Source organism: Cervus elaphus, chromosome 22 (assembly GCF_910594005.1).
Source record: "Cervus elaphus chromosome 22, mCerEla1.1, whole genome shotgun sequence".
Lineage (NCBI taxonomy): Eukaryota > Metazoa > Chordata > Mammalia > Artiodactyla > Cervidae > Cervus > Cervus elaphus.
Window position 1 is genome coordinate 43,306,117 of NC_057836.1, and position 15,734 is coordinate 43,321,850.

The 15,734-nt window shown below is 57.8% G+C and overlaps 1 protein-coding gene across 1 annotated transcript; it reads right to left on the reverse strand.

The window, feature by feature from the left end:
- Nucleotides 1-1,651: 1,651 nt before the first annotated feature.
- KCTD17 (potassium channel tetramerization domain containing 17) lies at nucleotides 1,652-12,354 on the reverse strand. Its single transcript, XM_043882171.1, is given in 10 exon segments — nucleotides 1,652-2,510; nucleotides 3,417-3,439; nucleotides 3,441-3,508; nucleotides 3,837-3,911; nucleotides 4,104-4,173; nucleotides 5,511-5,636; nucleotides 7,427-7,522; nucleotides 8,454-8,545; nucleotides 10,870-10,978; nucleotides 12,139-12,354. Coding segments are annotated over 10 exon segments (924 nt in total). The 5' UTR covers nucleotides 12,334-12,354; the 3' UTR covers nucleotides 1,652-2,440.
- Between the last annotated feature and the right edge of the window lie 3,380 nt (nucleotides 12,355-15,734).

The window sequence follows — 15,734 nt, forward strand, 5'->3', positions numbered from 1 at the left end:
GAGATAGGCAGAGCTTGAGATTTGGAGGCGGGGTTTTCCAACCACCCTGCATGGAAGGTGGTCCAGGGAAGACCAAAGAGGTAGAGGAGACACATGCACGGCAGAAGTGGGGGCCCAGAGTAGGAGGCTGAGGGCTGTGTCCAGTGGCTGGACGGGAGCTGAGGGGGTGGGGTCTTAGCAGCCAAGGCTGTGGCCTGAGTGGCAGTGATCAGGCAGGGCCGCGGGATGGGCCCTGGTGGAGGTGAGGAAGGGGGTGTCAAGCACAGACAAGTCTTCTTTGGAGCGTAACTGAGTGGGAGGAAGAGGAAGCGGGGAACCTCAGTGGGGACCTAGTCTCCAGAGGGTTTTCAAAGGGAGAAAAGGCATGGCCACCGGAGCCACATGTGGGGAGCCCTCCACCTGCTGGGTCCCACCTGTGCAGATGGAGCAGATGGAGCAGCTGCTATGGGGGGGCACCTTTGGGGAGGGGACAGGACTACCCTGGAGGGCTTCTCAGAGGGGGAGCAGAATACTGCTTTGCTAAAATGCAAATTCCTGGCCTTATCCTAGTCTTAGTGGGAATTTGGGGGGGGCATGTAATCTGTTCTTTTAACAAGCCCCTGGTGACCCTTTTGCGATATAGAAAGTGAAGTCAACTCCAGAGAGCCAGGTGGCCCCAAGAGAAGTGGTGAGGACCCCCAGGCCATTGAGTGGGCTTGGGAGGGCCTCTGCTTAGGGGATCACAGCTTTGCAGAGATGTTCCCCCAACGCCTACAATGCTAAACTGCTGGGGGGAGGGGAGGGGAGGCAAGGTAGACACTCAGCAGGACCAGCACCTGGTGAAGGAATTGGCCAGGTGGGGTGGGGGCGGGCGGGGCTTTGTTGGACTCTGAGAAGATGGAGGGGAGTCTGGGGATTGTATTTCTTAGGACTTGGGGCAGAGGGTGGAGGTGACCAGAAGGTATCACAGCGGGAAGCAGAGGGGACATCCTGGAAGATTAGGATGGAGCAGAAGTGGCAGGGCAAAGCCGGGGAGCAGAGGGCCAGCTGAATGGTGAGATGAGGTAGGGAAACTCCAGATGCCCGGAAGTCCAGCTCCCCATCCCTCAGCATTCCAGCTAATCCAGGCCTGCCTGGAGGACGTGAGAGACTGAGTAACCCCAGGGGCAGGGCCTTAGAAGTCACCTCATCCAACCCCTTGCTTTTACCCATGAAGAAACAGACCAGAGAGGGGCAGATACTTTCCAAAGTTCACCCAGCAAGGCAGCATTGGTCCCCTGGGCGCCCACCCACAGGACAGAGGATCTGGCCATGATGCTCCCCCTCAGCACATACAGGAGATTGACAAGAGGCAGGTCCCAGGACTTTAGGAAAAAGTCCCATTACCTTTGGGCTGTCTATCCCACCTTAAGTTTAGGCCCTGATCCAAGGGACTTCCCCGATGACTCAGCAGGTAAAGAATCCACCTGCAATGCAGGAGACATGGGTTCAATCCCTGGGTCAGGAAGATCCCCTGGAGGAAGAAATGGCAACCCACTCCAGTATTCTTACCTGGAAAGTTGCATGGACAGAGGAGCCTGATGGACTCATCCACAGGGTCACAAGAATCGGACACAACTAAGTGCACAGAGCGCTGTCCCCAGATGTGGCCCAGAGAAAGGGAGGCAGCCAGGCTGGCTGTTTCTTCAGGTTTTATTACACGACGGGGTTGGACACAACTGAGAAGCAAGTACCTGGCCCAGGAGCCCATAAACGCGAGAGGCCCCTCGCCCAGCCCCTGCCAGCCCCAGACTCTCCCCTGGGTGGAGGGAGGACAGCCCCCTTTCCCTCGTCATCAGGTCCCCAGGGGCCCCGCTGCCCCTGCTGGATCGGTGCCTGCCTCCCTCCTGGCCAGGTCACTCTGCGCCCAGCAGTACAGATGGTGGGGACGGGGTGGGCGTGGGCGTGGGGAGCAGCCAAGCTGAAGGCCAAGTCACCCATCCCCTCCTTCCGATGTGGTTGACCCCCAGACCTTTCACCCCCACCAATGCCTGCGTTTTACACCCTCCCCGAGGGCCTTCAGGGCTCTCGCCCCTCTTGGTAACCTCACAACAACCTTGTGAGGTAGGCAGGGCAGGACGTGACCCGGGTGACATGCGGGGAGACTGAGGCTCAAGGAGGTGACGTGACTGGGCTGGGGGGGAGCGGAGTATTTGCCATGCAGCTGGGGGCCCTGGGGGCAGGGACGCTGGGGCCTGGGAGACACAGCTGGACAACACCACACTTCGGCCACAGGCAGGCAGCTCTGCCCAGGGGTCCCAGGGCCCACCTCAGGACTTGAGAGGTCCCCGCGGGCCCCCTCCTGGACCCCGGTGGCAGGGGTGAATGACATCCCCCGGGGTGTAGACAGAGCTGACAGTGGGGAGAGCTCTTCCGCTGCCTCGGGCCGGGGGCCCACCCCGTGGTACAAAAATAAAGGATTTCAGAACGGAACCCCAAGTCCCTGGAGGTGATCTGGGGCCTCACATCCGGGTGCCTCTGGCTTGTAACAGCTAGAAAATAAGAGGGGCAGGAGGACCGGGTGGGGGTGGTCAGAACACCGGGAGGGGGAGGAGGGGGTGGGGCCAGTGAGGAGAGGGGAGTGCGGGGCCAGGAGAAGGGCAGAGGGGAGATCGAAATGGAGGGGGTGGGTGGGTGGGGGAGACAGGGAGAGAGAAAGAGTTAGGTGAGTCACTAGGTCCTTTCTGGGAGGAAGGAGGAGGGCTGAAGCCCAGAAAAAGTGGATTCAGAGCTGAGGAGGGGGGGCTACAGGAAGGGGACCCTATGCCCCATCTTGGGCTGGGTGGTGGCCTCCTAGGAGTCCATACTCTGCCAAGACTCTGGCCGGGGGAGTGAAGGCCAAGAGAGGCTGGTCACCAGTGTCTCAGGCAAAAGGTCACGGAGAACAGCTGTCCATCCCCATTTTAGAGGCAACTGTGGCCCAGAGAGGAACAGTGACTTGCCCAAGGTCACACAGCAGGTAGATAAGATGGAGTGGGGGCTTGCGGGCTCCTGGCCAGGGCTTCTTCTGCCACAGCCCGATCCTTAGCCAGCTCCCGCTGACTCCTCCTAGGCCACGGGCATCCAAGTGTGGCCCGTCCTTCCCAGCCCCGAAGAAACTGGGGACCCAGTGCCCCGAGGCTGTGATTAGGAGTCCTGGGCATCAGGGATGAGGTCTGGGCACCTGGCTTCTGTCTCCCTTCCTTCCTTCCCAGCGTGGCTCTGGGCCTGATGGGCAGGTGGGAGAGAATCTCCTCCCCTCTTGTCTGCTCTCAGAGCCTCACACCCAAGGCCAAGATAGGCTGAGAAGCTTGGGTGAGGGGAGAAAATCAGCCGGAAGTCCGGCTCAAGTGCAAGAAGTAAGAGATGAGCACCCTTCTGGCTTCTGCCCCTCCCTCCAGCTCCGCCAGGCTACGAACCAGGCATGGCAGCTCTGGGGGTCAGGCGAGGGGCCCAGGAAAGGCCCTCCCTGCAAGTACCACCTCAGGTCTGAGAGGGTGCAGACAGAAACCTGCAAGGAGGAAACGTGAGGAGGTGAAGAGCTGGAGCAGTGCCTCAGACGTGGCCGGCAGGGGGCGCCGAGGAGGTGCAGCTGCGCCCCTCCCCCCCGGCCCGGGAGGCAGGAGGTGCCAGAAGGGGTGCAGGAGGCGGCAGGCAGGGTGCTCTGGGATGCGGGGCCGGGGCGCCTGGGTGGAGGGCGCAGGAGGCTGGGACCAGGGCAGCCCCGGGATGGAGGTGTGAGCAGGCAGAGAGAAAACCCGGACAGGGGCAGAGAGGGAAGAGGCAGGGTGTAGGTGAGATCCAGGAGGAAGAAGAGGTGGATGAAGATGAGGCAGGACCTCCGGCGGGGAGCGGAGGAGGAGGAGGCGGTGGTGGGAGGAAGAAAAGGTTAGCGGGATCCTGAGATGACTGGGCTGCAAAGAGAAAGTGAGAGAAGGGATGGTTATGCAGGTGAGGCGCCAGGCATGCGGCTGAGCTAACCCTGGTGGGCCCGCCCGACCCCCGGCCGCCCCCGGGACCCCAGGTTTTGCAGCTGGCTCCAGCAGGGAGCGGGCGGGAGGCGCCGGCTTCTACTAGCAATCATTCTCCTCGGGGGTTGGCTGCACCTTTCTCCTGCGTATCTGCCTCCACCTGCACCTCCTGCTCCTGCTGCTGCTCCAGCTGCTCCTCCGCGCTCTGTGAACCAGCCGGCGGACCCAGGGAAGAAAGAGCGCAGAACTGACCGGGGGCCGGGGCCTGCTGGCGGCTGGCCCCGAGGGCCCCTGTCTCAGGGTGAAGGGGAGGGGCAAGAGAAGGGGGACCTCCAGGGGAGGGGAGCGCTACAGCCACAGAAGCCGGGGCATCGTGTCCGGTCGGGAAGCCTGGGGAGGGACCTGGGGGAACCAGCGGGAGGGTAGGGACCTGCTGAGGATGCTGGCGGCTGGGCCCGGCCGCTATGACAGCGGTGGAAGACGAAGAGCGTGGGTGTGTGGCTGGGGTATCCTTGAGGGGCGCCCGGGAAGCCCTCATTTTAGAAAGACCAACCCAGAGTACATAGGAAGCCAGGGAAGGCCCAGGGCAGACACCAGCCAGATCTGCAATGCCAGCACCGGCTCTGACATCCCAGATCCTGAGGTCTCTCCCAGAGAGGCAGGAGCAGCCGGCTCACCCTGCACCCCTGCAAGGCCACGTCAGCCACTGGCCCCGCTGGGGGTGGGGTGGGCACGGGAAGTCACAGCACAGGAAGGCAGACGAACAGACGGGAAGCAGAGTTCCTAAGTCTTCACCACACAGGGACAGGCTTCTAGAAGGAACGCTCTCCTTTCTTCCCAGACTGGCTGCTGCCTGCCCCGCCGGTTCCACCCTGGCTCCTGAGGCTTCTGACCAACTCGGGGTCCAGGGTGATAGGACTGTTGATCAACCCCCTCCCTGCAGCCAGCTGAGGCTGCCTCAGAGGCCAGTATGGAAACACAGGATTGGACCCTGAAGGCTCCAGACCCCTTTGCTGCTGAGTCCTATGTGGGGAGCCTGCAGGAGGGGCAGAATGAACAGATTCGGCTTCCCTGCCCCAGCTCTGGTCCCCGGGAACTAAACTGGACCCTTGGATCCCAGAAGTTCCAAGCTGGTGGTCCACCCCCTCACTTCTCTGAGAATACAACCAAGGTGCACAAAGAGGATGGGACCTGTCCAAGGTCACACAGAGCGTTCACACCACACCCAGACCCCTAGTCCAGTGCCTTGCCCCGGTGCCACGCTGCCCCGTGGCTGCCACGTGACCACCATCCAAGTAACATCTAAGTCCACTCTGGCCACACCCTGGGGCTAATCTCATCTCACTGTCCCCGGAGCCTGGGCCTGGGTAACTGGCGTGGGCAGACAGGACCATGGGTGGCATGGGATGGATGGCATCGGCTGTGATCAGGGGGTCAGGCGTGTGCAGCAGGAGGGAGAAAGAAGAAGCACAGATGGCCAGGCGGAGGGCAGCAAGGGAGGGAGGGAAGGCAGGGAGGCTGAGGTCGGGCGAGGGGGCTCACCTTGGTTTTGCGGCTGGACTCGGAGCTCAGCCCGTGTGGGGAGCTGTAGAGCTCCTTGGACACCACACACAGGAACTCTGCCTGGTCCTCACTGCCATAGTTGTAGGAGGAGCCGATGTTCACCAGCTGGAGGGACAGGGCGTGGGGAGAAAATGATTGGTCAGGTGGGATGGGGGGCAGGGGTGGGCAAACATTGGCACTTGTCAAGATACTGACTGTGCCCTGATCTCGCTGCTCCATTTAGGCTCATCCCCCTGGCTTTCCAGAGGACACCTCTGATGCAAAGTCAGAGTCCTCTCCATCTCCCCCACCTATGCTTCTGGTCAATTTCCAGGGCCAGCCTCTCCACATGGCTTGGCCGGGCCTGATCCTTAGAGGAAGGCAGTTATCGTTGCTGTTTCTCCCCTACTCGGCCTAGTCCCAGATCTAGCAGGCCACTTCCAGAAGCAGGCAGAGGTCTGTAGCAGGCAGACTGTGCTCCTGTGTCCCGGGTGTGGCTGAAGCAGCCCCAGAACCAGGTCGCAGGATGGGGTCCACATGACCTGGTAGAGCCCCATAGAATATTCTGTTTGCTCTTGGAAGCAGCAGAAGACCAGGTCACCCGTTCCTTAGGCCAGTGGTGCCTGGCATGTTTGCTCAGCCTCTGAAAGCCCATGCAGTTGCCAAAGACTCTCGCCCAGAGAGGAGAGGAAAGCAGCCCCACTTTTGGTCTGGGATCCCTAAAATAAATACATCTGCAGGCCCCTCCTGGCTGATAAAAACTCTACACACGGTGGGTCTCATTCAGCCTCCAGGGACCTTCATCCTGCAGACAGAGAGGAAAAACCAGCCCCTTTGGCAGATGAAGCCTGGAGGGGTGGTCATGTCCCACAGCCAGAATGAGTGGAACAGGATTTGAATCCAGGACACTGAGTCCTCTGGAATCCTACAGAGTCAAATGCTTCTAATAATTCATAGGATGCTAGCTAGCTTCAATGTTTCGAGGCCTACCCTGGGCTAGAGACTTGATCCATGGTCTTTCTAATCTACACAATGTTCTGGCAAAAGAAGCACTACTGGCCCATGTCACCGATTGGGAAACTGAGGCCAAGAGAGAGATGACCTGCTCAAGGTCGCAGAGCACGTCAGTGGTGAAGCCTAGATGTGAATCCAGGCTTCCAGTTCCTGGACTGGGCTTGTTTCTCCCCCCAGGCCTAGCCATCCTGGGGAGCCTGGCCTTCCTCTCCCTTCTTCAACCTCCAGGTGTGAGGGAGCTTGTGGAGCTTGTGTGGATAAAAGGCAGCCCAACCCTTCTCTTCTCTAAGGGCCAATCTGACCTTGGGTTTGCTTGCTGGCTCTGATCCTCTGGAAACCTGAGAGAGGTGTGACATCAACTGGATTACTAGGGCAACCTGTTTATGATAAAAATCTCTCCTGGCTGGTAAACTGCATCAGGACTGGGAGGAAATGCAGGACATCATGAATACCTCAAGGGAAGCTGCTGCTCTGTGCTTCTGAAGGTGGCCGTGCTTGGAACTGGGCATGTCCCTTGCAGGGACCTGGAATCTATGCCTGGGGAGTTGCTACAAGAAGTGTGGCCCCCAGGGGACCTCCACTCTCCTCTGGGGATCTTGTCTCCTCTCATCAGAACTGTCGCTTGTGGGGCAAAGACTCAGACACTTGGGTGTAAACGCTACGCAGCTCCTGGGAGGATTCCTGCTGAAGAGGCTTCACCAGAGTTGCCTTGTGGCTCATGGGGCTTCTCTCGTCTCTTCTTCCCAATCAATCTGCTGCCAAGTGTGGCCTTTCTTAATCTTGTTTGTTTGCCTTAAGAAGACTCCTGGGTAGGGGCTGCGATGGGGAACCCCAAGGCTGGAGCTGCGGGAAGGGAGGAGCTTGCTTTGCCTGGAGGTGTGGCTTCCGCGCGCTCCACCCACCTGCTCGAAGCGCCAGCCATCAGACATGGTGGAGACCATCTGCGTCAGCTCCTCCTCCTGGCATTGCAGCACGCGGTACACGTGCTTGGGTGGGACCTGCGGGCAGAGGGCGACGTGGAGGGCACCTTGTGGGAGTGCCCAGCATCCCGTGATGGGAGAGCACCTGCTCTTCACCTACCCTCTACCCCTAAGAAGGACAGAAGGAGGGGATGGGGCTGGGGTGGTAAGCCAGAAGCCACGTTCTGAGTGACTATGATGTGCCAGGCACTCAACATGCATAATTTCACTTAATCCCTCCAAAAACCCCAGGAAGGTTCATGGAAGCTCTGAGAGGGTTGGTTACTGGCCCAAGGTCACCCAGCTAAAGAGTTGCAGAACCAGAATTGGGACACAGGTGATACAAGGGGCAAGGAGGAAGGGCTTAGGAGGCATCCTGGGTCACTGAGGCAGGTCCTCCAAGAGACAGAGCACCCCCTCTTCAAGCTCCTGGGGAGAGGAGGACAGTGGAAGACAGTGCCTCCCTACCCATCTCTCATCCTCTACCTCTCCCCCAGGGTGGGCAGAGAATCCCACCAGCTTCTCCTACAGACTGGCCACTTAGGCCCAGGGTCCAAGCTCAGACATGCCAGCTCCAGGGGGCCACTTGAGCCCATGAAATGGATGGTGTACTAATCCCCATTGCCCCTACCGGGCCCTCTGTACCCTTATACTGACTCCATATTGCCTGTGAGGAAGGGAAGGGTAGGCAGTTCTCAGCACCTCTATATGCCACAAAAGGAAATCAGGGTCCAGAGGGTGGCGTGACTGGGGCAAGGTCACACAGCAAACAGAGCCAAGGCAAGGAGAGAACCTGGTATATTTCTCCCAGTCTGGGGCTTTGCGGGGCGATCTGGGAGCTGGACAACCCCTTACAGGCCAGCTCGGCCTTCCCAAGAAAAGCTAGTTCTGCCTCTCCTGACCTTCCTTCTGTCCCCGCTGCCCACCACACCCTGTTCTGGCCACGGATGCTGCCCCACTGCCGCCTGACCTGTGTGACGGTGTAATCCTTTTCCTCCATCCGGTCTTTGATGATGCGGATCAGCGGGCCAATGTTGTAGAATTCCGCTTCCTCCAGGACCCCTGACACAGAGCAGCACCCCCATCACTCCTACTGCCCGCATGCCCCATTCTCACCTTGTCCCCTCCATCCCCACCCCCTGCTCCAGTCACACTAGGGTGATGAGCCTCTCTGAGTTCAGGGGTCAGGCGAGAGGGAACACTTCCTTCTTGGGGACCCACACTCTCTATAGTAGGGCTGAGGCTGCTGTTCAACCGCCCCATATCCCTGCTGTGCTGAGCACAGTGACACGGGACACCTGCCAGTCCCCCAGCCTGGGGCTAACCAGAGGCAGCAGGACCGTGAGACTGGACCCTAGAAGGCCACAGTGAGAGGGGCCTTGGCTGACCCCTGATTACGTGCTCCCACTGATGAAGCACATGCTAAGTGGCAGGCACCATGGCAGGCATGTTGCACTCTTTACTGTAGCTCATTCTAAGCACGAGAAGTAGGTACTTTCATCAACCCCATTGAGCAAGGGGAAACCAAGGCCCAGGCAAAGCAGTAGCTGTGCAACACCTGATACCCAGCACGTGGCAGAGCTGGGGTTCACACTCAAGTTCCTCTGCCCTCCAGTCCCACTAAGTGCACGGTCTTTGTGCACATGCATCTCCCTGACCAACCACACTTCACAGTCTGCAGAGCCTGTCCTGTGCTCCTCACAGGCCCCAGGGCGTTCTTGTCCCCATGCAGTTAAGGGAACAATCTTAGAGACTGAGTGAGTCCCTCTCTGGAGAAGGGGACAGCCCTTTGGACTCCCCTCAGCTCCTCAGGGCAGGGACACTTCTGGTCCTTGGCACAACTGGCCTCTGGGCTCCTGGGGGACAGGACCCACGTCTGATGTCCCTGGCTGTCCCCAGTGCTCACATCCACCTAACACAGAGGAGGCGGTCAGTGCTACTGCCAGGATGTTCCCCATGGAGCCCTACAGATACACAAACTCTGTATTACAGGTCCTTGGTGCCAGGCATGGCACAAGTGACGCACTTGTATTCGCTCCTTTTATCTTCACGGCAGCTCAGCAAGGTGGGTGCTGTTGTTCCTGCACCCCACGGATGCAGGCATGGGGCCACAAGGGGAGAAGTGACTTTCTAGGGTTCACACAACTAGTCAGCTTCCTGCCAAACCCCCTGACCCCTTGGAGCAGGGCGCTAGTCCTGTCTGAAGGTGCTGGGAATGCCAGGGCTTTGACAAACCCAGAACCTGTAAACAGGTGTGAGCCGTGACGCTGGAGTGTTTACCTCCCTTCCCCGTGGGAGCGGCTTTTGGGCCCAGGCCACGCCCATGCTGTCTGCTACCCCAGGGGCCACCAGGAAAGCTGTGGGGCTCCCAGAGCCGATACCTAGAGTGGGCTCTGATTCTGAGGCCCTGGTCCTCTGGAGAGCCACCTGGCCTCTAGATCACCATGCCCTACAGGGGTCAGGAGGGAAGACTGTGGGCCCGAGTGAGGAGGGAGGGGCCGTGTTAGACCGCTTCAGGGTACAAGCCCCAGGACTCGAGATGTCTGTTTTCCCAGAACACATCCCTAATGGAGATCACCGCCCCACTTTATATACACAGTGGAGACTCAGAAAGGAAAAGTGACATGTCCAAGCTGGCCTGGCTGGGTCAGCTGACCCAAAGCCACACCCTGTGCCCTAAGGAAAAGTGGGCTTGGCACCCACCTATGGTCCCTGCTCCAGGCTGGGGTTCTATCTAGACGCCATTCTCCCAGGCACAGCTTCCCTGCCATCTGCTGGGCCAGGAAGTGGACATCTACAGGGCCTCAGCTACCAAGCCTGGGAGGGACCAAACGCCCGCTGGGGAGCAGCCTCCCCGCTCCCCTTCCTCCACCCACAGCCAGCACTGTGCAGCAGAGGCTGTCAGATCTCGGGAAGAGTCACCCATTCCACCTCCCTGCTGACTGTGAGCCCTCACCAGGCATCTGAGATACCCGATCACTCAAAGAAAGAGGCATACCTCTTCCCATGGTCATTTCTACCCCCACCCAGCTCACCACTGGCTTCCCAGGAAGCCAGGGGAAAGGACATCCATGCCCCCGGCGGACGCTGCCGGCCTCACAGGCTTCCTCTCTCTTCTGCCTATGTTTCTGCCACTTCCCCAGAAGCACCACCCACTGGAAGCACCCAGTGGAAGCATGGGCCAGTCACCTTGGCCCTAGGTTCAGCCTGGGCAGAGGCTTTGGCATCCAGTCCTGTCTGGGATGAGAAGAAGCAGGAAACATGGAAGAAAACAGACGTCTCCTCTGGATGGGAGAAATGGCTTTGGACCTCCATGGAAGGCCCTGGCAGGCTAGAGAAGACAGGCTTAGGATGCAGGCCCTGGCCAGCCCCCTGGACCAACTTACCCTCCTCGGCCATGTCCTTGTCTAGCACCAGCTTGCCATGCCGGAGGAAGTTGAGGATGGGCCCAAAGTAGGTGGGGTCACGGTCGATGAGGTAGGCCCCTGTCTCATCCTACAATGGCAGGCAGCGAGAAAAGAGTGAGCCCCCCCTGCCCTGCTGACCCTGCACATATCCCCACCCTTCAGTCCCAGTAAAGGATGGGGGGGGGGTGGGGGCGCATATTTGCTCCAGAACAGAGTGGTATGATGGAGTAAAAGGGCCTTGGGGTCAGATACAGCTAGGTTCAGATCTTGCCTCTGCCTTTTCCTGACTCTGTAACCTCGACTCAGTGACTTGACCTCTCTGAGCCTTGCTCCTCTCCCCCACAACCAGGGAGAATTGTGAGCAGCCAGTGAAGTTTCAATGGCACCCAATCCAGTGTAGGGCTCAGGGATCGTCCCTCTTAGAGGTTGTTCCTTGAAGCCAGCCCTACACCATCTCCACCAGACCCCAGTTATTCTGGGGATGTTTACAAGTTTCCAAAGGAGCTGCTATCTCATTGGATACCCTCAGCCTGCAGGGAGGCTTGAAAGGGTTTCCGTGCAACTCTACAGAGAGAAGACAGACATCACCAGGTAAACGGACTCGCCCAAGGTCACAGCATCAGAAGGTCAGGAAATGGGAGACAGGGGGCCTTAGAGGTCATGGCCAGGCCGGCCCCCTGGGGTTATAGACAGGAGGCTGAGCTGGAGCAGGGAAGGATCTGACCCAAGGTCATGCAAGCAGTTTGCAGCAGAACCGAGATGGGAACCCAGAAATGGTGCCCCAGGCCAGCGTTCCTCCCCATGAAGCCCAGCTCAGGAGGAACCTGGGATTTCTCCACCCAGCTCCCTGTACCCCTAGGCCACCCACACCCCAAAGGGCAGGGAGAAGCAGACTCAGTAACTCCTGTGATGCAGGAGTCCAGTTTGGGCAGGAGAGAAGGCCCTTCGTGTCTGTCCTCCCCACAGCCCCAAAGACACAGGAGAGACCTTATCCAGTAGTCTGGGTGGGGAGCCCAGGGCAGAGCTCAAAAGCTCCAAATGGCCCCAGCCTGGCGTTGTCCTGTTGCCAAGGCAATGGCATCGCTCACTCTCAGATCCACTTCCTTCGCCCCTCCTCCGACCAGTTCTTCTTGCCTCCAGCTCTTCGGAAAGAAACCCAGCCGGGTTTCCAGCCCCGCGAGCAGGCCTGGCTGGATAGCCAGCAGCGAGCGAGGGATCCCCAACGGCCGCCCAACCCCTGGGCCTCACCCGGTCGGACTGCAGCTCTTCCCCCTGGCATAGGCGGCTGAGGAAGGACTTCTGCTCGCGGCACAGCGTCTGCCTGGTGGTCAGGAACACCGTGCCCCCCACGTTGAGCCGCACCCACTTGCCCCAGCCGCCCGCCCCCGCCGGCGGCGCTGCCTCACCGGCCTCCATCCTCATCGCTCTTCCCAGCGTCTGCATCCTCCGGGCAAGGAGGCTGGAGGCGGGCAGGTACCGAGCGCCGGGCATGCCGGGAGCTGTAGTCCGAGCCGCCGCGGGCGGGTACGGCAGGAGTGAGGATCTTGCCTTTCCCTAGTCCCAGCCTACTTTGTCCTTTCTGGGAGGTCTACAAACGAGGGTCTGTTAAAGATGCTCTTGGCCAAAGTGCTCTGTGTTTGGGGAAGGTCACATTCGAGGTCACTGGGAAAATAGTGAGTGATACCCCAAATCAGCAATCCTCCCATTCTGTCGCCACATTGCTTTCCCTTTGTCCAGTCTGGGTTATCAAACAACTGACAAGAGAAGAAACATTTTCCTCCCCTAATTTTATAGCAGTATTTACCTGTATCTGTTTCCTAATATTCTTCCATTCTGCTTTTGGCGGGCGGGGGTTGGGGGAGAAGGGATCTGTGCTCTTTCCCCACGAAAACTCTCTTTGGGGACAACGGAGCTGGGCTTACAGTTGGCTCAGCACCTTCTATATTCCAGATGCTTTATGCATCTGTATTATTCATTGATGCCCTCGGTAGCCCTGTGAAGTTGGCGTTACTGTACCCATTTTACAGATGAGGACACAGAAGCAAAGTGATTTTCTGCATTCACACAGCTAGTGAGGGTCAGGCTGGCAGGAACCCAGGTGGGTTTCAAGTGCATTTCCACCACCAAGTCCGCTTTCCTGCTCTGTGGGAAACATTTATAGGGGGGAAGAGTGGAGAGAGTACTGGATGAATGTCTGGAGAGCTAGGTTTTCATTCTGGCTTTTGTAGGATGAAGTGCTGGGAGTCTTTGCATTTACTCATCTGTAATTCGGGAAGGGGAGGAGGGATTGGTTCTATGGATGTACTTCTGAGCCAGATGACTTGGCGGGGGTGAGGGGGTGCTGCTATGGTGGGTTCTGCAGGGTGTGGGAAGGGGACAGCTCCTCATGTGGTTTGGGTCCTGGGAAAGAAAGGAGCAGAAGGGAAATTGTCCTCCTTTATTTATTTCCATGTAGCTTGTGGGATCCTAGTTCCCCGACCAGGAATTGAATCCAAGCCCTTGGCAGTGAAAGCGCCAAGTCCTAACCACTGGACCACCAGAGAATTCCTGAAAGCTGTCTTCTTTAGCTTCCTTTCCTTCTCGCTATTTCAGTCAGTGATCTCTGTGTCACACACACAGGCCCCACCCACTGGGCAGCCTGTCCCTGTGGCGGGGCGGGGAGGGGAAGGTTCTGTTAGCCCTCAGGTTCTGTCTCCATAAACTTTTCCCCTTGGCAGGGAGTGGATCACAGCTGCTAGACTCCTGCTCCTGGGAACTTGTGTTCTCTTAAACACAGATTCGAGTGTGATTTTGAGCCACCTCCTTTCTGAATCTCAGTTTTCCCTTTTGCGAAGTGGGAAGTGCCGCTGAAGAACACTGTCATGAAGATTCGATTATGTTGGTAAAACAGCTGCCATAATCCATGGCTAGTAGTATACTGAATACATGAATGAATGAAATAGGCTATGCGTCATGAACTGGCCTTGGAAGAGCAGCAGCACTGCAGGCGCTTGGTGAGTCCTCCGCCATCATCAGCTGAAACAAAACCATAGCAGGGAATATGTCGTTTTCCACTTAAGGGTCATAGGCAGGGAACAACATGGTCAGATGTGTAACTTGGGTCACTCTGGAGACTGCAGAGGAGACGGTTCAAAGCCCTGAGAGACCAGCCAGGAGGGCTCCTAGGTGAGGGTTAGGGAAACCCCAACCAAGGCAGCGTCAACCAGGAGTAGGTGGCTTCAGTGGATACTTGGGCAACAGAAGTGAAGCTTGAAGGGGCTGTGGGAAGGCAGGAGAAGGAGGGAGAAAGAGGAAGGAGGAGGGGCCATGCTGACAACCCTGGCTTCTGGCAAGAGACCATTGTTCTGCAGGTGTCATACTCAGCAGAGCAGCTTAGCCTGGAGAGGCCTGGTGGGCTGGCCTGAGCCTAGAGCAGGGAGAAGACCCCTTCAAAGAAGACCTGAAAAGTCCCAGAGCTGGAGACCCAGGAAGGCCCTCTCAGGTGGTGGCCCCAGTGAATGAAGAGGACGGGACACAGTCTGGAGAGCGAGGAGCAAGAGCCACACTCTAGAGACCAAGAGGGGGCCAGTTTTCATGAACAAGTTCACAAGAGGAATGAAAGCTGAGAAGGTGGAGCTGTAGCGTCCTGGAGCTGTGGCAACCCAGGGCTTGCCTGAACCAACCTGCTCCTGCAGGTGTGACAGAGCCAAAGCCTGGAGGCAGAGAATAACTTGCACAGGGTCACTCAGCAAATATGGAGCAGACCCCAGATTTCTTGGGCCGCCAGCCCTCACCCACTGGGGGTTGCCTCTCCCCAGCAAGGAACGCAGATCACGCAACATGTGGACAGTGTAGAGCTTTTAAACTAGAGGCATATCGGGGGACAAAATTCAGATCTCTCTTTAGGTAAGGTGAAATTCCTTACTGTGCTGAATTATTTCACAATAAAACTGATATTTAAAAAAAAAGAAAGAAAGAAAGAAGGGCTTTCCTGGTGGCTCAGTGGTAAAGAATTCCCCTGCCAATGCAGGAGACATGGGTTTGATCCCTGGTCTGGGAGGATCCCACATGCCGCAGAGCAACTAAGCCTGTGCACTGCAACTGAGCCTGTGCTCTGGAGCCCCGGAGCCACAACTACTGAAGCCCACACACCATAGAACCTGTGCTCCACAAGAAAAGCCATCAGAGTGAAAAGCCCATGCACTGCAACTAGAGAGTAGCTCCTGCTCACCACAACCAGAGAAAAGACCTCGCAGCAACAAAGACCCAGCAGAGCGACACTGGGCCTGGCCTAGAGGGGCAACTGGGTCAACCCCTCCCTGATACTGGGAGTCTCTAGGACAGAGACCAGTCTTCTTCTTTGACACTGGCTTCCGATGTGTTTTGTTTCACTGCTTCAGGGCTTCCTATGTGTCAGATGCTATTCTAAGCCCATCTCTCTCATGTAACAGGTGTTCTCAGGGAGCCGGGTGAGAGCGGGAGCTACCATTTATGCATCTAACATGCTGGAGACTGTGTCCTAGGCATTCTGTACTGGCGGCAGCTGCTATCACTGATAAAGGGTTTATTCTGCGCCAAGTCAAGTCTGTGCAGAATTCTTAAAACAGCCCCATGTGCTTGATCCTGTTCCCACCTCCATCTTATGGAAGATGAGATAGAGGCTCTGAGACCCTGGGCCTTTCCAGGTGATGCTGGGAATGGCAACCAAGGGCAGATGTGGCCTTCAAGCTTGTCTCACTGATTCTGAAACTCAACCTGACACAGAGTCCCGGTACACCCTTGCACAGGCCTTCTTAACTCTGAGAATGCTGGGAGGAAACTACACCCACCTCGGTGGCCCAGTGCAAGTTTGCTTGGCTCATTGC